Here is a 27,615-nt window from a genome sequence, read left to right as displayed (position 1 = left end):
CACCCACGGGCCGCACATGGTCGGCGGGAATTAAAATGGCGGCGCCCAAGGGTTGCACGTGGAGATTGCAGGAACAGTGGGCCTGGGTACAGCGCCGATCGACCGGGCCTGGCACACAGCAGCGAAATGTCCCTTCTTTCCGCAGGCCTTGCAGGTTGCGCTCCGCGTCTGGCAACGTTGTCGGGGGTGCTTTGTCTGCCCGCAGAAATAGCACTTGGGCCCCCTGGGGTTGGCTGGCTGCCATGCGGCACAGGCTTGGGGCTGGCTGGGGGCAGCAGCTGGTGGGGCCCACTATGTCCATGAGGGCGCTGTGTGATCGGGGGAGTACAACTGTACATTGCGGGAGGCTACCGTTAGTGAATTCACTAGTTGCCTGGTTGCTGCGAGGTCAAGCGTAACCCCTTCTAATAGGCGCTGACGGATGTACGCCGACTGCATTCCCGTAATGAAAGCGTCCCTGAGTTCTGTGTGTTCCATGGCCGAAACTGCCTGGCAATCACAGTTCCTAGCCAGGATGTGCACAGGAGGTGCCTGGCGTAGAGTTTGTTGATCGGCCGGATGTAGTTCCCTTTCAGAAGTGCCATGGCCTCAGTGTAGTTGGGCGCATCCTGGATAAGGGGAAAAATATCGGAACTCACCCTTGAGTACAGGATCTGGAGTTTCTGTGCTTTTGTGGGCTGTTCTGTAGCTGATCCGATGTAGGCTTCAAAGCAAGCTAGCCAATGGGCGAAGGCCGACTTGGCGTTGTCTGCTTGAGGGTGCAGCTGCAGGCAATCTGGCTTGATGCGGAGATCCATCGTTGTAAAATCTCTGCTTAATAAATTGATGCACTATCAAGTACGGCGAGACGAGAGTAGAGAGTAATCGAGGCTTTATTAAGCAGAGATGTGTCGCCTCCCGCAGCTGCAGCTGAAGTGGCTGCAGCTCGGAGAGCCCACACATTTATACTCCGCCTACTGGGCGGAGCCAGCAGGCAGGGATCTACCCCGTACCTGTAGTACAGGGGCCTTACCGTATTACCTCTCATATACGCATTATACAAACAGTGGTGACTACCGCACCGATTAATGCCAGAGGGCAAGAAAGGAGATTAGAAGCATTGCCGTTCAGGGTGGTGGGGATGAGCTTTAGGTATTTAGAATTTCAGGTGGTGCAGATCTGGGCCCAGCTACATAGATGAACTTGGCTCGGTTGCTGGAAGGAATGAAGGCAAATTTTAAGAGGTGGGACGTTTTGCCGTTATCGTTGGCTGGGCGTGTGCAGACGGGGAAAATGACAGTGCTGCCCAGGTTTCTGTTTGTGCCCATCTTTGTCCCCAATTCTTTTTTAAGGAAGGTTAAGGAGATAATTTCAGGGTTTCTGTGGGCGGGATGGACTCTGCGGGTGAGGCGGATGTTTTTGTAGGGGGGGGGAGGGCTGACGATGCCGAATTTGTTTAATTGCTATCGGGCGGTGAATATAGCGATAATGAGGAAATGAGCTGTGGAGGAGAGGTCAGTTTGGGGACGGGTGGATGGGGTGTGATGCAGGGGAATATGTTGGCACCAGCCAGGTTCTCTGTGAGCCCAGTGGTGGTGTCGGCATTAAGGGTGTGGGGACAGTGCAGGAAAGATTTAGGGCATGAGGGCAGGTCGTTGTGGGCGGCGATGGTTTATGTCAGCAGGTTGGACGTGAGGTTCTGGTGTGGCTGCAGGTGGGGTAGAGTAGTTTAGGGACTTTTGTATAGGGGGCAAATTCACGGGTGGGCGGGTTAGAGGAATTGTTTGAGTTGTCCAAAGGGAACAGACTTGGGTACCTGTAGGTGAGGGATTTTGTGAGGAACTAGGTGCTGTTACAGGCTATTGTCGGAGGATGAAATAGGGGATTTAAGGGGGCAAAAATGGGGAAGGCACGATGTGGTGCGGTGTTGATATCAGGGGACTTTTGGAGATCTGAGGTTGTTGTGTTGATCTTGCGATAGTTTGTATATATGAAAAAAGCCTTGAATAAAAATATTTTTTCAAAAATCAGAATTAGAGCTGAAAAAATTAAACAATAGGTGATCCATCTCTGAGCTTTCAATACCAATGGGCGGTCTATGGTTATTTCAGTAAGTTACTTAAATTATTCATGTTCCCAGCTCAAAGAAACTAAAAGCACCTTTGCAAATAAGGGAGTTTCCTGGTAGAAGCATCAAGTCTGGAAAGAGAGCTGTTAACTCCATTAGAAATATAAATTATCCATGAGGGGCCTAGAATCGCAAGGTTGTTTTAAAATAAAAAAATAACTGAGTTATATTTCTGTTTGGGAGCATCCCGAGTGAGCCCCATTGCCATGGAGATGTGTTGTGGGAGTGAGGGAAATTCATCTGTTTGTGTTGCTCATTGAAGCAGGCAGTCAGCAGTCAGTTTCATTGGAGCTTAGAGGCAACGAGAGAAATCTGTTTGGAGCAGTAAAGTAGCTGTTGAGCCATAAGCTGCACAGGAGCTGTGATGGACACACTGAAAGAACGCAGTCTGGGTCTGTCCATAGCCAGGACAGTAGAAGCAATTCTGAACCAGGGGTGTTCCTGATTTTTCCATTACTAAACATGAATGCAAGGAAGCCCAATATTGAACAGAGAATTAGCCAATTGTGAGGTATTGAAGAAAATTTGAAACACCACTGATCCAAAAGATAATGGAAGAATCCTCATGAAATTTCATACCTCAGAGAATAGATGGAACACAGAGGGGAACTCCAAGTGAGTTCAGGAGACCTGTGGCATAATTGGTTTGATTCTATAAGATCTCCTTCTATAAGGAAACTTGCACGGAATTAGGAGTAAAATGGGAACTGGATTTATATTTTTGAGTCTTGAAAAGTATGGGCTTGATTCAACCAAATGGGAACAAAGTCCCAGAGCCAGCGCACTTAGCTGCGTGTTTCCCAGCACAAGCAGTGCCAAGATACACAGGCTATTCAAAATGACTTGCATTGTATAAGGGGCCTCAACGGGGAATGTTCAGCCGAGGACACACAGAACCCACTTTTGTACACTGGAGCTGCCCAGTGCAGTGAGAGATGTGGACGCCATTTGGAAGTGGTGTCCTGATCTCAGAGGCCCCTAAAGTGATCCCTGACCTTCCCTCTCCCCAAGGCTGAATGCTCTATGGGAGGGTTACCGGCCCTCTCCGCATCCCTCCCAACACCCACAAAGGGCACCCCCAGCCCGATCACACACAAGCTGGCATCCTGTCAGTGCTCCTGCCCGTGGCAACGCTACCTGGGCACCTTGGCAGTGCCAGGCTGACATCCCAGTGATGCTGTCATTGCCAGGGTGCCAGACTGGCAGTGCCAGGCTGCCCATGCAGCACCAGCAGTGCCAGGGCACCATGCTGCCCAAAGAGCATGCAGCTGAGGGCCTCTGATCTCCTGGGAGACCTCCCACAAGTGTTTATTGAGACCAGTAGTCCTGAGGTCTACCTCAGGAATCTGCACGTTAGAGTGAAACTGTCTCACCCTAATATGTAGATTTGCCAAAAGGTGATCCATAGAATTTACAGTGCAGAAGGAGGCCATTCGGCCCATCGAGTCTGCACTGGCTCTTGGAAAGAGCACCCTACTTTTTGTTTTTTTAAATAAATTTAGAGTACCCAATTCATTTTTTCCCATTAAGGAGCAATTCAGCATGGCCAATCCACCTACCCAGCACATCTTTGGGTCATGGAGGCGACACCCACGCAAACACGGGGAGAATGTGCAAACTCCACACGGACAGTGGCCCAGAGCTGGGACCTCAGCGCCGTGAGGCTGCAGGACAAACCCACTGCGCCACCGTGCTGCCCAAGAGCACCCTACTTAAGCCCACACCTCCACCCTGTCCCTGTAACCCAGCAACCCCATCTAACCTAAGGGCAATTTAGCATGGGCAATTTAGCAAAGCCGATCCACCTAACCTGCACATCTTTGGACTGTGGGAGGAAACTGGAGCACCCGGAGGAAACCCACGCAGACACGGGGAGAAGGTGCAGACTCTGCACAGGCAATGACCCAAGCAGGAATCGAACCTGGGACCCTGGCGCTGTGAAGCCATAGCGCTAGCCACAATGAGTGGGATTTACATCCCAATGACTCGCGAGAACACGTTGATCTTGTGAGACGTTACGAGCCGGCTAGATCCCGGGAGTGGGGGTCTCCCAGCTGTTATCGACAATGTTGCGCAGTGTAAAAGCTGCTTTTCCGGCGCAGCGTGACCATTGAATCACGCCATATATGTTGTTAGGAATGTTTGCTATGTTTAATTTTTGTTATATACGGAAAACTCTGTTTAAAAACAGGAAACCTTGTGGCATAATTTATTTCAATTGATACCTGGGTGCTCGAATTCCTGGTATATATTTGGTTTTGTTGCTTTGCAGCCAGTCTATTCACAGTCAGTCTAAAGCTAGCAGGAAAATTGAGTTACATCAGCGGTTCCATAATAAACATTTGGCATTTAATAACTCAGTCGGCAAACTTAGGTTGAAATTTTTTTTTTTGTTTTGACATAAACTTTGCAAGTTGCTGTAAATGCACCATTTGTCTTGAATTTGCCTGTTAAATATTTAATAATGTCTTTTGGTTTATAGCGTGAGCCTCGGTCTGATAAAGTCTGTACTCAATTTGAAGATGGCACCCCTATAACATGATGGCAAGTAATATTTTCCAGAAAGCCAGATTACAGGTAGCAAGGTTCCCGGTTCAACCTCGGGTCTCATTACAGTTTCCTGGAAATTGGGAAGCATTTGGTTGGTAAGGAACTGAGGTCCACTTAACAAGAATGCCCACAGACACTGAACCAGGGTTGTAAATCAATTATGATATTCTCAAAAACATATGAGGCCACATTCCAGATGGATGCACTTGTCTACTCCATTTGTTGATCGATTGAAGCTCTACAAGAAGGATCACTGAAAATAGGGGGGGAAATAGTAAAATTAATTGTTCAAAAATAAATATTATATATCATTGAATATTTTGAAGTATTTATTAAAAGTGCTTCTACAAGCCAGGGCTGCCTTTGTTGCCCTTTTTGCAATATGTTCAAATAACAATGACATCACTGGGGTCTCTATCAGTACCGCTAAGTTTACCACAGAATATTAACTTGTAAACAAAAGGGATATCAAGTTTTTGTTTATAAACCAACATTCTCTGGAAAGTTTGTTGTACTTCAGTGTCAACCTTGTAGTTGGTAAATGATCTACATTGGCGACCTGAAAAGTGAATTGGCGGGAAATAAATACCTTAAATTATAACAACCACGAAAAGGTTAGTGCCAATATTAGGAATGTTTTTTTGTTGTTGTGAGGTTTACTAAGAGCATCAATCACACATAGAGGATACAATGTTGTACATTATGTGGAATGCACATTAAAACGGCATCTGGCATCTGCATGAAACTAATCATGTGCTTCAAATTAAAGAGTAGAATTCCCTTTATTGTTCCAGCAATATGCCTTCATCCATCCGCTGAAGAAAAACTTTGGGACACAGTCACACCCTATCCCAGGCATTTTGAGCAAGCTGCCAACTTGGAACCAATTTATTCGCAGTTCTATGCTATGGATTCCTGACCCAATTTAGTTTATGGAAGCTCTTTGACTAGGACCTTACATTCAGAAGAGACTGGATTGAAAACCAAGTGTTAGAACTAAATGACGGGATTCTACTTCTTTTGGTCAAAAGCCATGAAAATGCCCAATGAAAAAAGAGGAAATGGATTATTTCTCATAAGTGAACGCCAAGATTTGCTCAACTACTTGTGGAAAGGATGAATCCAAGATGAACTTTTAGTCTGTTTCGGGGAGGGGGGGGGGGGGGGGCTTTAAATCGGACAGCTAGAAATTGTGCCTCAAAGAATATTACAGCGACAAAGGAAGCCTTTCAGCCTGTAGCTTTCTACTTAATTATATTGCTTTGTCCTTTCTTCAATTCCATCCAAGTTTATCTTTTCATTTTTCAGGACTGCAACGAGCCATGGGGCGGGATTCTTCTGAAAGATTTCTAAATGTGGCCTCCGGCAGGAAACGAGATGCAATTCCCATCGGATAGATCGGAGTGATCCAGATCGCAATGTTTTTTTGGATCCGGGGTGATTTGCATGGTGGGACCCAAAGATGTTGGCATGGTTGGATCCTCAGAGATCAGAATAACACTAGCTCTCCCCCAAAAATCACTGACAAGGCCACCCCCACTCCACGAATCCATAGTGAGAAACACCCCACTCTAGGTTTGGCTCAGGCTCACTCTTTCAGGCCCCACCCTTTGGCAGTGCCAAGCTGGCAATGTCAGGGTGTCGCGGGTAGCACTCAGACAGAGCAACTGGTTTTTCTAAGAAGGACTTCAGAACAGTGAAATGAAATGAAATGAAATGAAACCCCAGCAGAAAGAAAGTCATCAGGCAGAGCACCTGGTACATCTTGAAAGGACCTAAGAGAGGAAACCCCAGCAGGAACAAAACTAGTTAGAAATAACATTCTTTCTAGTTAGCTCTTCAGAACAAAGAAACAGCCGCCTCTTTACAACAAAACTGTGGTTAGAAACCACATCTAATCTTTCTAGGAAGCACTTCAGAGTTACGGACCATGAAGAGCTATAAAAACAAACAAAGCTAATCCCTCCTTTGAAATATTCTGCACCAATAAATCAAGAGGCTTGTAAAAGGTAACGGACTGTGAAATTGAATGTAAATAATGCAGTTCAAAGCTTTTAGACTTCTCAGCAAGAGGATTGAAAAAGCTCAAGGGGAATAAAATTGAATGTGTAAAAAGGATTTCCAACAGATCAAAGGGAAGACGTTCATCTGACAGATCATTGAAATTGACATGCTGAAAGAGAGTTTTCAAGGCTACAGAGGGAAAACTTGCCACATGACTCTCATCCCAGGAAAGAACACTGACCTGAGCCCCTCCAGCCCAAGTCCCGCCGCCCCCCCACCTAACCTTATGGTCTCCCTTGGCACCCTGGAAGTAAGTGTAGGAAGAGTACTCATCCCCTTGCTCCTCCTCGGTGATCCTGGTGCATAGGGATCAGTAGTGTTCATACCCTGGTGACTTCCTGCTTGACGGGGGGGGGGGGCGGGGGGAGTGAATACTGGGAGGCTGCTTCATTCAACTTTAATCTTGTTAATTAGATTAAAATGAATGTAAATGAGTTTTGATCAGGTACTGCTGGAGTGGAGCAGGAGAATGGAAAACTGATGTGCGCCTCACACAAATCCCGTTTCGGGGCCCTCCTGCAATTCTCCCGACATAGCAGGATTTGCGCCGGGTGCAGCGAGGGGGGGAGACTCACCCCCTCCCATGTCTATCTTCTATGCTATCCAGGTCCTGACTCTATAGCATTCCATTTCTCCTCTCTACCAGCACGACAATTTTCTCCTCCAAAAACAAAATAATGAATAGCATCTTGGGAGTAGTCTCCAAAGTTTCTGAAAAGATAAAACAGATTTGCAGGAATTTTCCATTGAACTAACACATGGTAGTGACACAAAGAAGTTAGTGACAGAAGCTGACACAAACAAAGCAACTATGACTGCTGGAGAACAATTCTACTAGAAGGTACGATACTATTGTGTAACAAGCAATTGCATATACACTGATATGGCCATTGCGGTTAGAGATGGTATGCACAGGGTAAGTAACAGGCAATGTTTGCCCTCTGATATATTTGCCTAAACAGACTTGTTTCAGATAGTTTCCATTGAAGATGCTGTATAAGCCCTACTTATATTGTAAGGCATCCTGCATAAATCATTTTGTTGTACAAGTTGTTCCATTAAATGTAAACAGTATCAACTAAGTATTTCTACAGCAGTATTTAAAAATAATATGCAATGTACACACACTGATGTAGCATCTGCTTTTACAGAAACTGCTGATAAGTAACAAAATCTGAATGCAACTAATAAATTACTACATACAACGAAAGGCCTCCTCTTTAAACGTCATGATCAACCCCAAATCATTTTTCTACCACTTGTACATAAATCTACAAATTACTCTTCTTAAATCAGCTGCTCTGTGACATCTCGGAGCTGTGGTGGCATTACCAAGCTGGGGAAAACGAACCATGCTTTATTGCTTTCAGCTCTAAATCGTTGCAACTCGGTAGCAGATTAAATTGTGAACTCCATTTTGTCTGGTGCAGAGTGTTTTCATGTTTGTTTCAGTTCCTCTCTTCGAGTAGCTCGGATCAACAAGGACAAATTGCCCGCACATCTCTGATTTGAAACGGGTCGTGTGGCAGGTCATGGACTTGGCGATTACAAGAAGAAACTGTGTAACATTAAAATGAGTAGACACAACGATGACCTTGTAGATGGAATCACTGGAAGAAAGAGGGATAATTTGAGTGACGTGTCAAATAACAATAAAAGTCAGTCATTTATTAATCTAAATATCGCATTTGATAATATTGTCAAAATGTCACAAAGCCCTTCACAAGATAAATTGGATTTTGGAATGGAGAGCATTGTTTCAAAAAAAAAGAGAGAGAAACAGGGTGACAGCTGTGGATCTGAAAATACTAACAGCTTTAATCCCTTCAGTATTATTTAGCATCCATACAAAGTGCTGTATGCGCTATTTTAACTTGTGCCTTCATCTTTTTAATTCACTTTTTAAAAAGGTTATAAATATCACAAAGTGAAATTAAAATGCAATTTTAAAATTGTATATGTTTAAGATGTAACTTGATCACGATAATGACATGCTATGCAGAAAGCAATGCACTTCGTAAACAGAGGTAAACTGAGCTTTCTGCTAAAGAAAGTGCAGCTGAGACATAGAATCTGTGGCACGGACACATGTCCTTTGGCAAACTGGTCCATGCCAACCAAAGAGCCCATCTAAGATAACCCCATTTGCCTGTATTTGGCCCTTTTCCCACGTGCAGGGTAGGACATCCTAGAGTTCTTTCTTTGTTTATGTCAACTAACTTAAATCGTCCAACTGGCAGGGCCCCAATAGCTATCTGCCTTCCCAGGCCAGAGGTGGGATCAAAAGAAACAGGCTTGGTTCCTAATCCTGATAGCCATCCAACTCTCTGCTGGAAGTATACACATGTAGACGTTGGTCAGGACAGAAATCACGTCAGGCTCACAGAGTTTTTCTATGGGCGGCACGGTAGCACAGTGGTTAGCACTGTTACTTCACAGTGCCAGGTTCAATTCCCGGCTTGGGTCACTGTGCGGAGTCTGCACTTTCTTCCCTTGTCTGCGTGGGTTTCCTCTGGGTGCTCCGGTTTTCCCCCACAAGTCCCGAAAGACGAGCGGTTAGGTAATTTGGACATTCTGAATTCTCCCTCTGTGTACCCGAACAGGCGCCGGAATGTGGCGAGATGGGGCTTTTCACAGTAACTTCATTGCAGTGTTAATGTAAGTCTACTTTTGACAATAAAGATTATTATATTATAAAATAACTGTGGTGGCTCCCAAATGTCTGATAGCCTACTAATATTCATTGCCCGTGTTCTCACGTCAGCAAAGTTTACTTGAGTGATGTGTGGAACCACCACAAGGAGGAAATACTGCAACGCCTGTGGGTCTATAATCCAATATGAATCTATACTTTCAGGTTACAAGTTGAGGGGCGAAAGCTGACATATAAAAATAAGTAAAGCATTGAAATACAGAGTCAAAATATGAGCAGTCCCCTTTAAAGATACGATAACTGCAGAAATAGATGGGTGTATAACTCACTTGCACCAGAACATTCAATTCTTTTCATTGCCTCCAGGTAGTTCTTTCCAAGCCAATCTTCATACGTAATTTTCTCCCCAACTGAAATGATTTTCTCAGTAGAATCTTTAAAGAGCAGATCACTTCCACCGTAATCCGACGAATTAAACATCTTAAAACCATTGAGGTTATCGTCATGCCCAAAGAAATCCTAGAAGAAAAGTGCACTTATGTACCATCTCACAGGGCATTGCATACCATGGATTGCTTTTGACGGGACTGTCATACGGACAAGCCGCTTGCCATTTATTTAACACACCGCAGACAAGATACCACCAAACGTTCCCAGTCCATTTTTGATGCTGTTATTTGAGGAAAGAATGTTGCCCAGAATACCAAGTGAGCTCCCTATTTTTCTTTGACTAAATCCACCTAAACAGTAGAAAGGCTGGCAGAGATTAATGTCCAATCTGAATTGCAGTCATGCTGATATTGTAGCACTCTCACAGTTGGAAGATTAGTTCAGAGAATGCACTGAAATCAATGGTTAACCAAGGAGATGGAATAGGGATCCGTAATACAGAGGTAACATCCCATAGTAAGCTTTAACTAAATGAATAGTGCCTTGCCTTGAACTTTAAAAAAATGTGCAGGTTAGGTAGATTGGCCATGATCAATGTGGGGTTACAGGGGGTGGGGGAGGAAGCCCCCCCCCCCCCCCCCCCCCCCCACGGCACGGTAGCATTGTGGATAGCACAATGGCTTCACAGCTCCAGGGTCCCAGGTTCGATTCCGGCTTGGGTCACTGTCTGTGCGGAGTCTGTACATCCTCCCCGTGTGTGCGTGGGTTTCCTCCGGGTGCTCCGGTTTCCTCCCACAGTCCAAAGATGTGCAGGTTAGGAGGATTGGCCATGATAAATTGCCCTTAGTGTCCAAAATTGCCCTTAGTGTTGGGTGGGGTTACTGGGTTATTGGGATAGGGTGCTCTTTCCAAGAGCCGGTGCAGACTCGATGGGCCGAATGGCCTCCTTCTGCACTGTAAATTCTATGATCTAAGACCCATTAGAAAGAAGCAAGGTCAGAGATAGTACTACAGCTCTGATTCTCTGACCTGTTTTTATTGAGCGCAGTTCCCTACAGAGTGTGCAGAATATATCAGTCTTTCTCAATGCATTTGATTGTTAATCAGAGTTTTCATATTTACTAGAGTGGCTATTCCCCTCTGTTCTTCACCCCAGTATTGACATTCTTTGCTTTACATTCACTTTGCTTTTAAATCATTCTGGACAACAGCCTTCCTTTCCTTGCCAATAAAGTGAATGAACTCCAATATTTTTTATTCTACATCAGAACCTCAAAATGCAAAGCATAAGATATAAATATTGTAAAGATTAGCAGCTCTAATTGTGTTTAGCGATGACAAATACACACCAGGCATAACAGAAAATCTGACAAGTAATATAAATTCTGGGATATTCATATTGCTAAAACTGGTTATTCCAATGTTCAAGCCAGAAAATCACTGATTGCAGGTTTAAAAATATCCCTTTGTGTGTTGTGGGCACACTGGCATCTGTCACTCACTTGCAGAGGGTAGTTACTGTGGCTCTGGAGTCGCACACAGGCCAGACCAGGTAAGGATGATTTCCTTGGGGAACAAGATGGGTTTCTACAACAATCAGTGATAGTTGTCATGGTCACCACTACTGAGACTAGCTTTCAATTCCAGATTTATTAATTGAATTTGAGTTTCCCCCAGTTGCCATGGTGGGATTTGAACCCCTGTTCCCTGGATTGCTAGTTCAGTGACATTACCACCATCTCCCCTTAATTAAAATGAACGAATTACTTAAATAAGGCCAAAGCTTTTGTCGTGCCTTTTTGGCTGTTATTACATCAGGTGATTTTGATTTCAAGATTCATGTCTTGGGCCTGATCCTGCTCCAAGGAAGTGTGAATCTCATTCACATCCCAGCCCAACATAGCGTGTGCTCAGGCTTTTCGAACATTGGTGTTTGACCAAGCGTTGACTGCGTTTAAAACGTTCATAGCTTCACTCGATGCCGCACAGAGACAATTCCCACCCTGGAGTTTAATTTGCTTTGTTGCGGTACTGATCTAACATGTTTGTGTAAAATCCTCTTTCTGTACTACTTTAGAATTGCCCGTATCCTCTCATACAGAACAAATTAACTTCTATTAATTTGTAGTCCTATATTCTATTGGAGGGTTAGCAAATTTCTGTGAACAAAGGCAGGTTGCTTTCCATTGAGAAGAAAGGAAAATTAGAAAATAAATTAATTCTCTCTCTCTGCAGGAATTGCTGTTATTCTCATTGGCAACTGCTAGCTTATTTAACAGCAACCGATGCAACAATAACTAGTATTCACAGAGCACTTTAATAGAAAGGAGCATCGCAAGGCCCTTGACAAGTAGATGTAAACTGATATTTGGCATAGGTAATGTGCGATTAGGATGGATGACCAACTGTTGCATCAGTGAGATGGGTCGAGGCGAGAATTTTGGAGAGGTGGGTTCAAGGCAGCTGCAGACTCCTCCACAAAAGGAGAGACTGCGTAAACGCTGGGGATGGAGGAATAGAGCATTTCTGGTGAGGAAAAGTACTGGAGGAGATGTGTGTGTGTGTGTGTGGGGTTGGGGGGGGGGGGGGATTTCAAATGTGATGCGTTAAGAGGATGAGAACCAAGATAAGTCTGTGAAAAGAAGAATTGTGAGTGAGTCTTGGGACGAAAGTAAATTAGTGCGGTAGAATTATGGCTGAATTTGGAGCTTATGGAGGATGTGTGACCAGCAAGAAAAGCATTGGAGCTTATGGAGTCTGTAGCTAATAAAGGCTGCAAAATAATTTCAGTAGTATGGGGATAAAGCAGGGGCAGAGCTAGGCAACGTTACAGAAATAGTCATATGCTTTTAATGGTTAGAAAGTGGGTTTAAAGTGGCACCACGGTCAAGAATGGTTTGATTCTAGCCAAGACAGTGCCTCCAGAGTAAAATAAGTCAGAAGCTTAGGAGTGACGTTTATGGCTGGATCAAAAGCAGTAACTCCAAAAGCCCTGATGTTGAGCTCCAGGAAGTTTTGACATACCTAAAACTTGAAGTTAAACAGCATGCAATGTATAAAAGGACATAATCAAGATACATGTGAAAGCTCGCCCCATGCCTTCTGGGGATGCCACTGGCATTATTTAGATGACGAAGAGGAAGAGACTAAAGATATATCCCTGGGAGAGCTCCAAATATAACAGTGTTGAAAGAGAAAACCCAAAACTTATATCAATACAGCACTTTTAACATAATTGGGAATGCGTAACAGGCTGAGATTAGAGGAATGCAAATATTGTGGAGGGTTGTTGGGATGGAGCAGATTACAGAGATAGGGTAGGATGAGATGCTGCTAGACCGGGAACACAGCGAGCATCGAGGTGATAGGGCAATGGGACCTACTGCGAATTAAGACATGGTCAGCTAGGTTTCGGATGATCTCAGATGATCTGAGGGCTGGATGTAGGAGAGTAGTCAGCATGCTGGAGTAGTTGAGCCTAGAGTGAACGATGGCATGAATGAGGGCTCAGCAGCAGATAAACTGAGACAGGGCAAACTCAGGCGTCGGTCTGGAGCTGGAAAGAGACAATCTTAGTGATAGCACAATGAAGTGTAATCAGAATTTCACCTTGGAATCAATTAACCATTGCAGGCGATGCTTCCAAACTTGGTTCGGCAGAATTGGAACCATGTAAGGGTAGCAGCATGGAGCTGGATGATAGCACAATCATTGGAGGAGCATAATATGGTCAACTGTCTCCTTTCCGAACAGCACTGTGGAAATCCCTACACCACATGGTCTGCAGCAGTTCAGGAAGGAGGCTCTCTACCACACCCTTGAGGGCAGTTAGTGATGGGCAATAAACGCCGGCCTAGCCAGCAATGCCCACATCCCATGAAAGTCAAGGCCAATGAGGAAAGATAATGCACCATGGTCGCGAATATAGAGGATAATCTTTGTGTTTTGGCCATTCAAGTGGTGGATGAAGGCCAGAAACCAAAACGCAGTTATTCAAATAGGGAGTTTCAGGGGGATTGGGCATAGTGCTGGGGCATGTTCAAGAATCTGAGAGAGGAAACACAGGATGCAGTAGGGCCCGAGTTGTATAGATGATGGGTCTTTGACAAAGGGATGATGATGGAAATTCTGAAAGGGAACTATTATTCATATCTACTAACAGAAGGCCACAATGGAGAATTGAGTAGGATAGTGACCAGGAGATAAGGAAAAGCAAGTAATTGACCTAATGGATAAAGATGGACTTGTTGGCACTGGGGTCGCAGGTTCAATCCCGGTCCACTGTACGTGTAAAGTTTGCACATTCTCCCCGTGTTTGCATGGGTCTCACTCACACAACCGAAAAGATGTACAGCTGGGTGGATTGCCCCTTAATTGGGAAAAAAAATAATTGGGTACTCTAAATGTATTTTTTTTTAAAGTATGAGCTGGGAGAGATGAGGCGAATCTCCAGTAAACGAAATTCAAAACTGGTGCGGGTGGGGCAATGTTGGAAACCAGGGTGAGAGTAAAGGAGACACAGCAATACAGATTACATCATTCTTTGAGATAACAAAATACAAACTCCTCTAAATTGGTGTTTAAGTTAAGAGTACAGAGGATTAGCATGAGTGATTTATAATCGACAGTTGTTGAGATAGCACGCAAGTCAAGTTGTTCATTCTTCCACACTTGAGTGAGGCATTTACTTTGATTGTTGTTCTTTTATTGCTTGGGAAAGCAACTGAAGTACAAAGACAGTGCCTGAATTGCTTACCTGTCCTTTATCAAGTAACCCAAAGGCTGCCGTGATGGACGTGGCAGGATGAACCATCACTGCGTGCGATGGAACCCGAGCCAAATGACACTCATTCCACTGCTCCACTTCTGCCCGTGCGCCATTCATGCACAGTAGCTGGTAGTCGCTGGATTTGAGGTTCACAGCCCATGGTTCCTGATTTGCTCCTATTGAAAAAAGATCACATTCATTACTGTATGAAGTCTGAATATCTGGTGCAGCTGAACAAGTACAATTGAAAGCAATAAAAAGGTTCTCCCAGATTAGAGTGCATAGGTGAAAGGAATGCATGGATTTTTAGATGCTTAATCAGTTATGAAAATTAAATCAATTAGCAGTAAAAAAAAAATTGACTGCCTGGCTTAGAGAATTGTAAAGGAACTGAAAGCAAAGATTGAGGCTAAATATCTTTGGCTTGGCAGCTTGTGGGTATTGGTATGCCCTGGGGAAAATGTCAAGCTGTGAGGACGAATGCAAAGATTGGAGGCTGTTGGAGTGGACAGTTATGTGGCAGATTAATTTCAATGCAGAAAAATGTGAAGTAGCAGATTTTTAAACAAAGAGCAAAATAAGGTTGAAGTGGTGGAAACATATGATTGTATTTATGTGTGCTTTTTAGAAAATCTATTACCCTGGCAGGATCTGGCGTGGAAACCTAATCCATAATAGCTTTTGAAAGATAAATATTTGAAAATAAATATTTAAAATGGATTGGAGAAAAAGTCGGGGGGGGGGGGGGGGGGGGGGGGGAGTGCAAACAAGTGAATATCTATTTCAGAGCCAGCATTGGCATATTGGGCTAAATGCTGTAAAGATCTATAATTCTAAACAAATATGTGACAACAGTTTGTGTAGATGGAAACAAAGTCACCATACCACAAGAAGCACAGAATGATATTGAAACTGATATAGCAAAGTGCTAAGTCTGACACCTGATATTATATACAAGTTACAAGTAGAGACTACAAAAGATGAACTTGTTTACCGTTTAAAGAAAAGTAAATTTTGAGTACCCAATTCATTTTTTCCAATTAATGGGCAATTTAGTGTGACCAATCCAAATACCCTGTACATCTTTGGATTGTGGGGGTGAAACCCACGCAAAAACAGGGAGAATGTGCAAACTCGGGATCGAACCTGGGACCTTGGTGCCATGAGGCAGGAGTGCTAACCACTGTGCCACCGTGCTGCCTAACGGAGAGGCGATCTTACTGAGGTATTGATTTTGTATTAAAAGTAACAGGAGGTATTCGGTGCCCAACATTACATTGGAAGGAGTTGGAAAGCAACTCTGGAGAACAGGTAGATGCAGAAGTGTGGAAGTTGCTGTCCAATTTTTCTTGCTCCTTCACAAACCTTGCTACACCAGTCGCCTAATGGGATACCCACATAAAGGGATACCCACATAAAGGCATGAAGTTGCTGGACTTCCCCATTAGTTACCCACTAAATCTGACAGAAAAAGTTAATACTTGCGCATTCAAGGTGTAAGTGAATTTCTAGCAGTCAAAATATTCATTGCTGTCAAACAACAGCTCTGTCATTGAATATTTAATTTTATAAGTGTAAAGTCTCATTCCTTCAGACATTAATTCTAACCTTTCTCATTTTCTGTACATAGTATTACAATCAAGCATTATAATTAAAGGGCGGCATGTGGCGCAGTGGATAGCACAGGGACTGCAGCACTGAGGACCCGGGTTCAACTCCCGGCCCTGGGTCACTGTCCGTGTGGAGTTTGCACATTCTCCCCGTGACTGCGTGGGTTTCACCCCCACAGCCCAAAGATGTGCAGATTAGGTGAATTGGCCACGTTAAATTGCCCCTTAATTGGAAAAAAAAATAATTGGGTACTCTAAATTTTTTTTTAAGTATTATAATTAAATATGTTCATTTATTCTTCCTGATTTAGATGCTCTGTGCTTTAAAGGATTTTTCAGTCCTTCTGGTTGACGAGTCATGCCATTGTTTGTCGTGAGCAGATCCCTTATAGAGGGAGCTGTGCTTGACATGATCTCCGCTAACCCTAAGTTGCACATGAAACCAAATGAAGGTAAATATTTTAGGCTTGGCATAGTGCAGGCATTGATATGTCCCTGGGGAAATTACAAAATGCAAGGAAGAATCTAAAAAAACTGGAGGTTGGCGGAATGGGCCATTAAGTGACAGATTAATTTCAATGCAAAGCAATTTCAAAAGCCCAATAAAGGTCTGTGGGCAACTGTCAGTGTAATGAAACATTGAAAATGGTCCTTCACAGCTGGCTGCAGAATTAAGGCTTTGAAACATAGCTAAGAGTATTTATTGCCAAGCTGAATCCTAAGAAACAGTATACTGCCATCGTCGATAATTTAAAAAAAAGATTTAGAGTACCCTATTCATTTTTCTAATTAAGGGGCAATTTAGCGTGGCCAATCCACCTACCCTGCACATTTTTGGGTTGTGGGGACAAAATCCACGCAGACACGGGGAGAATGTGCAAACTCCACACGGAGAGTGTCCCAGAGCCAGGACCGAAACTGGGACCTCGGCGCCGTGATGCAGCTGTGCTAACCTCTGCGCCACCTTGCTGCCTGCCATCCACGATAATAACAATGAATGGACATGGGATGACGTTCAAGGGCGGGATTCTCCCTTTTGGGGACTAAGTCCCCATGCCCGCCGGAAAACAGACGAGAATCACTCCGGACTTTTTCCTCGAAAGTCCGGAGTGATTCTCCGTTTTCCATGGGAGCTAGCAGGGCCCGGGCGTGCGTCCCGCAGCTCTGGCCAGACCGAGCAGACGTGCGTGGGCGCCGCCGACATGGCGGAGCCACACAGTGGGCCCGTGCGGAGTAAGGTAGGTCCCCTACAGATCACGATGGCCTGCCGATCAGTGGCCCCCGATCGCGGGCCTGGCCAACGCTGAGGCCCCCCGGAGTCAGATATCCCCTGCCCCCCCACCAGATAGGATCCACCCCTTTGGATAGGATCTTCTGCTTTGGAAAGTGGTCAGCCACAGGATGGTACGTCTGTATCAGACGCAGATAAGGGGACCCCCGAGAGGAGGAGTTTAGTTGTGTCAGCCACTGTCATTATCTCCCCATGTACACCATGCCGGCGGGAGTTCGGCTGGTAGACCCCGGAGAATCGCCGCGGAGGCCTGTTCCAATAGCTCCTCACAGGCGCTGCGCCGAGTGCGCGCGACTAGCGGGTCCGTGGAGAACCGCAGAAGGGCCGTCGCACCGGAGCTCTGGCGTGAACGGCTATTCTTCGCCCCCGCGCCGGGCGCGATTCCAGCATGGAGGGTCGGAGAATCCCGCCCCAGAAGAGGAGACGGACGATAAAATCAGTCACTGGAAATTGGAGTTGAGATTTATGGTGAGACTTGTTGAGAGATTATAGGTAGTGAACTGTGTATTCTGCTTTTGAAATTCAGAGTTTGCTGGACAGATTAATGATGGTATTTCCTGGTCTATGCATTCCAACCTTCCTTTGACCAGTATAGAGGAGTAAAAGTGAGGCGAGGAAAAAAAAATATATGGGCAGGAAGATTGTGGAGGAGACTAGAATGGAAGATAAGACATGGAGAAGGAATATATATGTAGCACAAGTGTGGGAGAAAAGTGCCCAGGATTGTAATTGAAAGGAAATTAGAGGTCGAAATAGAGATTTGGGATATCATGGAAAATGGAGAAAGAAGAGTAGACTTACCATTAGTGTTAGCAAAAACTGTTGTGTGTTTAACAAATGCTACATCTCCTACTTCTGCAAGACACCTATTGATTTCAAAGAAAATAAGTTACTTTCATGTCATTTCTACAACATACAAAAATTGTGATGACACAGTAGTGCGATGCGTTGAGTGATAAATGTGTAGCCTACAAAGTTTCTAAACATTAATTTTCCCCTGTAATCCGATATGCAATGAGTTCCCAATTCTTGATTTCTGTGCTTGAAAATTCAGTGCAGTAAATCCAATTATTTCATTCACCTTCTCATTTTGTGCCTTTGCCATCTCCGTCCATATTTATTAGCAATGTAAAGCACCTTATGCGGGTGGTACACTGTACAATTGGATTATATGGTCAGCAACAAAACAACACCACTCGCTGCTGACCTTTAAGAAAGCTCTCACAAAAATCCAGTGATCTTTGTGTCATGGACATCCTGTTTCCTGATATTGGTGTGAGTCAAGTCATGGAAATTTCCAGGGGTGCAGCAAAATTGATTTCAGAAAATAAGACAAACAGCCAATCATACTGAAGTAGTCTCATTAGAAACATCCAATTTAAAATCTTAGATAGTGAAATAATTATATTAAGATGGAAACTAAAATATTATCAACATACTTCAACCAAATATTTAAACACATGGCATAACAGAGAAATTTGACATTCCATTATTACAAAATTTCAGGTCTTGTGAGGGTGTTTGGAAATGCTTTGGGGTATTTTATTATTTATATAGCACATGTAAAGTAGAGGTCGGGGCGATTTTCCGAGACCTTTAGCCTTAGCCGGGATTTCCACTGGTCCTTTGAATAGGTTGTGAGGTCCAAAAGTGGATTCTCGCCAGGGGTCAAACATATTGTGTGCCCCCTTGCTCCCCAGGCCCCCCCTTTGTAACTTTCAAGCAGGTCAAGTTCAAAGACATGTCAAATGAACGTAAAATCTTCACATTGATGTGTGAAAACCGTTGAAGTACTTTTTTCACGTTCAATTTCATTCCCCTTTAACTTTTTCAAGTCTCTGGGCTTGCTGATAATCCTACAAGTTTTGAACTGGATAGTTTACATTCAATTTCATGGTCTATTATCTTTTATAAGCCTCTAGATTTATGGGTTCAGGCTATTTCAAAGGAGGGTGTAGCTTTGTTTTTATAGCTCTTCACCATCCATTACCTTTTACAAGCCTCTTGCTTGACAGATCCAGGCTATTTCAAAGGACGAATTAGCATTGTTTGCTTGTTTTTTTAGTTCTTCCTTGTCCACTAACTCTGAAGTGCATCCTAGAAAGAGCAGGTGTTGCTTCTGACCACAACTTTTTTCTGTTGTGGTTTCCTCTGTTCTGAAGTCCTTCCTAGAAAGACCAGTTGCTCTGTCTGAGTGCTGCACCCTGGCAGTGTCAGGTTGATGGTGCAGGGGTAGTGCTATGTTGGCACAGTCAAGGTGTGGGACCTGAGGGGGAGCCGTTGGCGAACCCATAATGGGATGATACTTCAGGGGGGCAGCGCCAGAAATTGGGTTGGTTGCGGCGTTGCCAGCGTTCGGAGGGTGAAGGAGGTGAGTGACTAGCCAGAGATTTTGAGGAGGTGGGGGTCTTGCCAATGATTTGGATGGGATGCTGCTGTAGTGGTCTTCTGAGATCGGGGGTGCATCACTCATGGAGCGAATCACCCCGGCTCCAAAACATGTTTAATTGTGGGTGGATTGCGATCTGGATCACGCCTATCCACCCGGTGAGAATCGCACCTCAATTACTGCCGAAGACCACACATAACACTTTCTGGGGAGAATTCCACCCGTTGTTGCTGATGTGACAACTCATTCAACAAGATGTAACTTCTTCAAGGGTTTTTACAGTGAGACTAAATGAAAGTTGTTTTTATAAATTTAGAGTACCCAATTATTATTTTTTCCCCAATTAAGGGACAATTTAGCGTGGCCAATCCATCTGCATCTTTGGGTTGTGGGGGTGAGATCCACACAGACACAGGGAGAGTGTGCAAATTCCAGATGGACAGTGACCCTGGGCCAGGATCGAACCCGGGTCCTCGATGCCATGGGGCAGCAGTGCTAACCACTGAGCCTTCCAAAATGAAAGTTTCTGTCATTTCACCACTTGCTTAGGAATTACAGCCTGGTAGACCTCAACAGCTTATTCCTTGGAGAAGGATAGGATCACTGACAGCAGTTTCTGCTGATCTAGGCAGTCTCTGCTGATCTAGGGCTATAAGTGGACAAATCAGTAAAAGTAGCATCGCAGTAGGCAAAGCACTGACACTAATTTCTAGCGAGACAGAATTTAAAAATAGTGACATTATGTTAAACTTGTATAGGGTCTGGATCAGGCTGTGCATCGGGAACCAAGTACAGTTCTGCTCTCCATACAAAAAGGGCATTGAAACGTTAGGGAAAATACAAAAAAAAAGATTTACAAAGATAGTACCAGACATATTACAGCAATTGGGAAAAATCGCACAGGTTAGAGCTTTTTTCCTTTAGAAAGGCGAAGATTTAGAAGAGACCCATTATAAGTCTTTAAACCAACGAGGTAGGTGTGGAGAAAATCTTTCAACTTGTGACAGAATCAAAAACAAAGGGCGATAAATATGAGATAGTTACAAATAAATCCAATATTGAAATGAGAAATTTATTTGCTCAAAGAGCAGTTAGAATGGGGAGCTTGCTACTGCTAAGTGGTTGAGATTAACAATTTACATGCCAGAAAACTTGGATGTGCCAGAAGAGGAAAGGGATATGTTGCAAGGCAAAGGTGATCTAGGTGGAATAGGGAGAGACGCAGATGGATTACAAACACCAGCACAGACCCTCTGAAATTGCGTTGCCTGTTCCTATCTGACGTATTCTTTGGATCTAATTCTGGATTTCAGTATTATTCTGCACACGTGCAAACACCTGAAGTTGCTATAAGTTCCATGGAATAATGAAGCAGATAGCAGATAGTTTCAGTCATTATCACCCAAAGTCCACACCAATAAGTCACTTACTGAATATATGCGTTATCTGTAAATTAATGCAGGAATTACTATATAATTCTGTACACAGAATCTCTCCTTTCAATTATTTTACTGCGAACAATATCTGCTTAACGCCGACCGCCCCCCACCCCCCCAACCCAGTTAATCATTAAGCCATGCTTTAAAGCATGTACACCCTTAGTTAAACTGTGTGACTGCTAAGATTTTACTGTTTTATTGTTTTTAAACAGTATTTTATAGTCATGGATGCTGACTGAGTTTTGTCTTATCATGCAGTATAAGATAGTTGTCTTGTACAGCCACAAGCCTTTTTTAGTTATCACCTTTGGTCCTGACCTGTGATCAATTTGCCTTCAATAGCTTCAGATAAATTTCCACCTCACTGTTTTGAATGGGTCCTGCCAACTCTGTCTAAGCGGTCACGTTCACCATCCAGATAAACTTCATGCAGAGAGACCAGCAAAATATGTAACCAAATTTTACATGGAAAACAGATATCAGAAGCGTGCTGTTCAATTTCTTTGTAACTGTTACTCCTCCTGAACGGTAAGGATCACAGAAGAAAGAGTTGTTTCCCATATTCCCTCTTTCCCAATATCAATTCCGTGGTTGATAAAGCAGTGTAAATGACAATTATTAATTGGATATTTTTTGTTTGTTTTATTAAAAATACGAGTACCCAATTTTTTTTTCCAATTAAGGGGCAATTTACTGTGGCCAATCCACCTAACCTGCACATCTTTGGGTTGTGTGGGTGGAACCCACGCAGACATTGGGGAGAATGTGCAAACTCCAGACAAACAGTGATTGGGGCCAGATCGAGGGGTTTGGACAGAGTAAATAGCAAGCTGCTGTTCCCCATGGTTGAGGGGTCAATCACAAGGGGCATAGTTTTAGGGTGAGGGTTGGGAGATTCCGAGGGGATTTGAGAAAAAGAAATTCAGAGTGTAATGAGAATCTGGAATGCACTGCCTGGGAAGGTTGTGGAGGCTGGAAACTTCACAAGCTTTAAAGAGAACTTGGATGAAACATTATCACCTTCCAGAATATGAGACAAGTGCTGGTAAATGGGATTAGCGTGAGATTAGGGGTAGTTGTTGCCCGTGCAGACTCGATGGGCCTTTTCTGTGCTGTACGACTCTATGGCAAACCTTGCCCTGATCTAAAGCTCCACTGAAGTCAGGTGTACAGATCTTGGTGAGGGATAAATGATAATTGCAAGGTTATTGGTCCTCTGGAATAACAAGGTTCAAATGTAGCAATGATTTCAACAAAACCTAACCAGGGAGGGAGCTAGGAAATTTTAACCCTTTAGATCGCTTTTAGACTCTCAAGAAGCTATTCTGTGCCTTTAGTTTGTAATTCCCAGCCTTATTTTTGTTATTATTTTCACCATTTCTGCAGTTAGAAAGGGAGTTTGAAGATTGCCTCGAAGGGCCTTGCCAGTGACGCACCAAATTAGCACGGGTAGATCCTTGGCGACACAAGCTGTAATGATGTGGAAATGCACAGGGAAGCCATTTCAGGTGACTCTTTGGCTATAGTTAGATAGACAGAAATGGAACCAGAGAAGAGCTGCCCTACTCAGATGGTGTAGAGGCTTTGGACGAGGATGGTGTGGTCAATCATCAAAGATTACAGACAGGAGGAGGAGGGGCACTTATGGTGCAGGAGAGGTTACACAGGTTGCCATGAGGTTACCTTCCAGTTTTTCTCCCAACAGCGCGACAAAAAAAACCTAAGATTGAATTTCTACTTGCCACTGGGTGTAAATCTGTAGTTACGGCTGTCGCCGAAATGGCCCAATTTTTATTTTCACCGATTTCAATGGAACGAAAATCGTGTGGTTTCAAAACCAGATGACTCATCAGAAAAATGGATGATTTACCCCCTAGATTCTGAAATTGGAAGTGGAATAATGCCACTTGATACATATCCTACCCCCTGCAACTCTCAAGAATTCATATGCCAATGGGTCCCAGATGACTTTTGCTCCTTCAGTTTACAGTGCCACTGTAAACAGTTGATTGTGACATTTTGTAAAAAGATTCAGACCCAGCTATTATTCAAGTTACCTTATTCTATCAGATTACCTGAATGCTCCTGAATAGCCACTATATCGTTCTTCTGCATTGAAGGCACACTTTGACTTCCCCTTGTCATCTCCAATGCACAATTCACAAAGGCTTGATGGGTAACCTGGCTGGTCAGCTCCTGGCACACAGCTTGCAGAAAATAACTCACTGACTGCTGTAAAAGGGAGACAATGGAATTGTCAACCTTCTCTTTATTTGTTACGGTAACTAGCGTTACTCTGCATATGATCTTCAAAGATCTCGTGCACAGACTAGAATGCATGTTTGGACTACTGTCATTTTTATTCGCTCTGCAGAGCTTGCATGTATTTGGGCACAAATTAGGTGGTGGTGGTGGTAAGACCGAGCCGGGTGTCATCGGCATACATATGGAAACTGATGCCATGTTTTAGGATGATGTGACCAAAGTGGCAACGGTAGATCCTTGGGGTCAAAAGCTGTAATGATGTGGAAATGCATAGAGGCCATTTGAGGTGAGTCTTTAGTTATGGTTAGATAGACAGAAATGGAACCAGACAAGAGCAGCCCTACTCAGATGGATGATGGTGTAGAGGATGAGGATGGTGTGGTAAATCATGTCAAAGGTTGCATACAGGATGAGGAGGGATAATTTACCATGGTCATAGACACATAGGTTATAACTTGTGCCTCCAGTAAGGTTCATTTTGTGCTGTGGCGGGCAAAACCTGATTAGAGGGGTGCAAACATGGAGTTCTGGCAATGGTGGCCAGATTTGGGAGGCAACAACACATTCATTGACATTAGAGCGGAAAAGCAGGTTGGAAATGGGGCAATAATTTGCAAGGACAAAAAGTTCAAGCTTCTAGTGCATGAAAATCCATTCTATAGTACAATGACCAAAATCAGATTTGCTACTTCAGGTGTGGTATTGTTCACCTGGAATGTATGCTCTATACTTGAAAGGGAAGGATTTGCAGAGCTTTGAGGTAAGGACAGGTGAACAGGACTAAATAGAAATCTCTATTAAAGAGTGAACAATGACACAATGGGCCAAGTTGTCACTTGTGGTTGCGTCATTTTTTGATTCTATGGTCCCCACTGGATATTGTGGTTAGCCTTCAATACTACTGTGCCGTTATATTATTGGTTTCAATGAGGTCTCCACCAATAGCCCCATTTGATGTATTATGTAATGCAACCTACAGTCATATTGTTTATATTCCTATTTACTTCCATCCCTCAATGTCATTCTCTTGAATTAATGCATGTTAAACGATACTTGCTACTGATTACACCCCTTCGACATCCATATCTTTTATAATAGATATGCTTGTTCCCTCTTAAAGTAAAAAGTAGCCATAGTCCCAGATGACCATCGGCTGCTTTCCCCTTTGAGGAGGGGAGCTGATTGGTGCTGATTTAACCTGAGGATCACCACACCGCAGGCGAGGGGCAAAGTTGAGAAGGCGGGGCCTTCATGAATAACTTCAGCCGATACTGGAATGGAACCTGCGCTGTTGGCATCACCCTGTATCATGAACCAGCTTTCCTCGGCCAGTGTTCGGACCAGTGAGCCCGGGGTACTTCCAATTAAATAGGGGGACAAGACAGGGATTTCCAATGTCCCCCCCCCTCCTATTTGCGCTCGCAATTGAACCCTCAGCTATTGCTTTGAGGGCTTTGCGTAAGTGGAAGGGGATAACTAGGGGAGACGTGGACCATAGGGTGTCCCTATATGCTGATGATCTGCTGCTTTAAATTACGGACCCATTCCCCACTATTGGTGAAATAATGGAGATACTGAGGAGCTTTAGTTCTTTTTCGGGATACAAGTTGAATTTGGAAAAGAGCGCGTACATTCTGGTTAACCCCCCCCCCCCCCCCCCCCCTCCGCCTCAGGGAGGTCAGCCAGTTTGGGGGTGCTGCCTTTTCATCTGGCCAGCTCTAGCTTCAGATATCTGGGTGTTCAGGTGGGCCATGATTGGGGCCGGCTCCATAAATTGAACTATAAATTGGGAGTTTGGAGGCCTTGGTGGGGGCCACCATGCCAGCGGAGTTGGAGGAGGGTAGCACATCCGGCATTTATGGGAGGATTCTGCCAAAGGATTCGGACCTGGTAGATGAGGTGAACGGGAAGTGGAGAGGGAGTTGGGTTCAATAGTGGATGATGAGGTGTGGAGCAAGGCCCTATGTAGGGCAAACGTCATGTGCGCAGCTTGGTCTGATCCAGTTTAAGATGGATCGCGCCTAACCAAAGTTAAGGTGAACAGCTTCTTTCCGGAGGTAGAGGACAGGTAGCAAACGGTGTTCTTGGAGGCTGGCCAACCACACCTACATGTTCTGGTCTTGTCCCAAACCGTTAGGGCTTCTTCTTTAGCACCATGTCGGCGGTTCTGAATATTGATCTGGAGCCATGTCCATTGGTGGCCATTTTCAGGGTGTCAGTGTGGCCAGGCTGCAAATGGGGGTGAAGGCAAATGCCCTCACCTTCGCTTCGTTGATTGCCTGGAGAAGATGTCTACTGGGGTGGAGATCCCCTACTATGCCCAGCGCCTGGGTATAGTTGGGTGACCTAATGGAATTCTTGTACCTGGAAAAACTGAAGTACACCGTCAGGGGGTCGGGTGAGGGGTTCTAGCGGTGATGGCAGCCATTCATTGCCTACTTTAATGAATTAGTCACCATCGCTTGCTGGGGCGGGGCGGGGGGGGGGGGGGGGGAGGTGTTTGGGTTTGTATTTCTTTTTTCTTTGTTCTGGTGAGAGGTGTGTGCAGTGGGCAGGGTTTTTGTGATGTGCAATATGGATTTGATTATAACATTTATTGTAAATGGAAATCTTTAATAAAAATGAAAATATATATATTTTTTAATAAACCAACTGTCCAGCCAGCTGAGTTAAACCAGCAATTACATTAATTGCAAAAAAAAAATCTTCCTCACCTTTACCAATATTACATTTTTTTAACTTGATGTCCCCTTTCTCAATTAAGGTACCAATGGGGATGTTCCAGCCCGCTGTCCTGCCGATCCCAGTGTGACAGGACTTCTTTCCTTTCAATTGATTGATGGTGAAGGAGTTGTGACTCGACTTTTTTACTACTGCCACAGCATAATATGATGCTCCATCATGGTCACCTAGATCGGGAAATACACATAAAGACATTAATGAATGGCATTGGGAAGGAAATTCAACTTTGCAATGCGTACAAAACAAAGTAGCGGATCAGCCAACTGGCACTTTAACTATGGTAGGAACCGCAATGGAAAGGGAAATCAGACAGGATGTGCAAAGGACAGTCAATCCACTGCCACCTCTTTTGCCTATCCGTTAAATTGAATTTAACCCCCATTGTAACTGGTAAGGCATCAATGTGCGTTGATTGAATGAGACACAGATAGTGACCAGGGACAGATTTGTTCCCTGCAGGACCTTTATAATTCAAAATCCAATCCACCCTCACCTTATTTAATTTTATTCAATATTTATTTAAGTAAAACATGTAATAGAGCCAACATTTCACTACTGGTTGCCTGATCCAGCATCATTAGCTTCCTACCCAGTTAGCACAGTTGCTTCACAGCTTCAGGGTCCCAGATTCGATTCCCGGCTGGGTCACTCTCTGGGCAGAGTCTGCACATTCTCCCCGTGTGTGCGTGGGTTTCCTCCGGGTGCTCCGGTTTCCTCCCACAGTCCAAAGATGTGCAGGTTAGGTGGATTGGCCATGCTACATGCCCTTAGTATCCAAAAAGGATAGGTGGAGTTACTGGGTTAGAGGGTACGGGGGTGGGCTTAAGTGGGGTGCTCTTTCAAAGGGCAGGTGCAGACTCGATGGGCTGAATGGCCTTTCTCAGCACTGTAAATTTAACCATTTCTACCCCATGGCCACTTTGTCTATCCTACTGAGAATTGCCATGTACGTCAAATCATGGCATTGTCAAACGCCCACAATTGTCAGGGCATCCTCAAATAACTGTTTCTTAAATTTAGAAAGAGATGGTCTTGTACTGAACTCTAATCAACGAGCTTGGGTAACTCGCATCTATATTAAAATCACTTGAAGCTGCAAAGTAATGAAGGAAATCCTCTTGCTGAAAAGCCAACTGGATCTGGCAATGCACAGGGTTACATGCTTAGTTTCAAGCAGATCTTGCTTTTCCAAACTATTGTACAGTACTAGCACAGCACTACTGAAATATAGCAGGTGTTGCAGGTAAATGTGAACACTTTTGCAATGGAAGAGATCACAGAAGAGCCTCAAATAGGGGTTTTCCATTTATTTTGAAATGGAAGGTTGCAGCTCCTGCAGAGATGTTA

General features: G+C 44.2%; 1 protein-coding gene across 1 annotated transcript in view; it reads right to left on the bottom strand.

The window, feature by feature from the left end:
* Positions 1-4,968: 4,968 nt before the first annotated feature.
* LOC119975980 (melanotransferrin-like) overlaps positions 4,969-27,615 on the bottom strand; it is a 63,812-nt gene continuing 41,165 nt past the window's right edge. Inside the window, exons 11-16 of the mRNA XM_038815982.1 lie at positions 26,241-26,435; positions 23,337-23,493; positions 18,235-18,299; positions 14,521-14,708; positions 9,704-9,893; positions 4,969-8,331 (exon numbers count right to left, since the gene is read on the bottom strand). Of these exons, the coding sequence (XP_038671910.1) occupies positions 8,267-8,331; positions 9,704-9,893; positions 14,521-14,708; positions 18,235-18,299; positions 23,337-23,493; positions 26,241-26,435 (860 nt within the window). The 3' untranslated portion in view covers positions 4,969-8,266. The remainder of the gene's footprint in view (positions 8,332-9,703; positions 9,894-14,520; positions 14,709-18,234; positions 18,300-23,336; positions 23,494-26,240; positions 26,436-27,615) is intronic.

Source organism: Scyliorhinus canicula, chromosome 13 (assembly GCF_902713615.1).
Source record: "Scyliorhinus canicula chromosome 13, sScyCan1.1, whole genome shotgun sequence".
NCBI classification, from domain to species: Eukaryota; Metazoa; Chordata; class Chondrichthyes; order Carcharhiniformes; family Scyliorhinidae; genus Scyliorhinus; species Scyliorhinus canicula.
The sequence above is the reverse complement of the archived record's forward strand: the minus strand, read 5'-3'. Positions and strand labels throughout refer to the sequence as shown.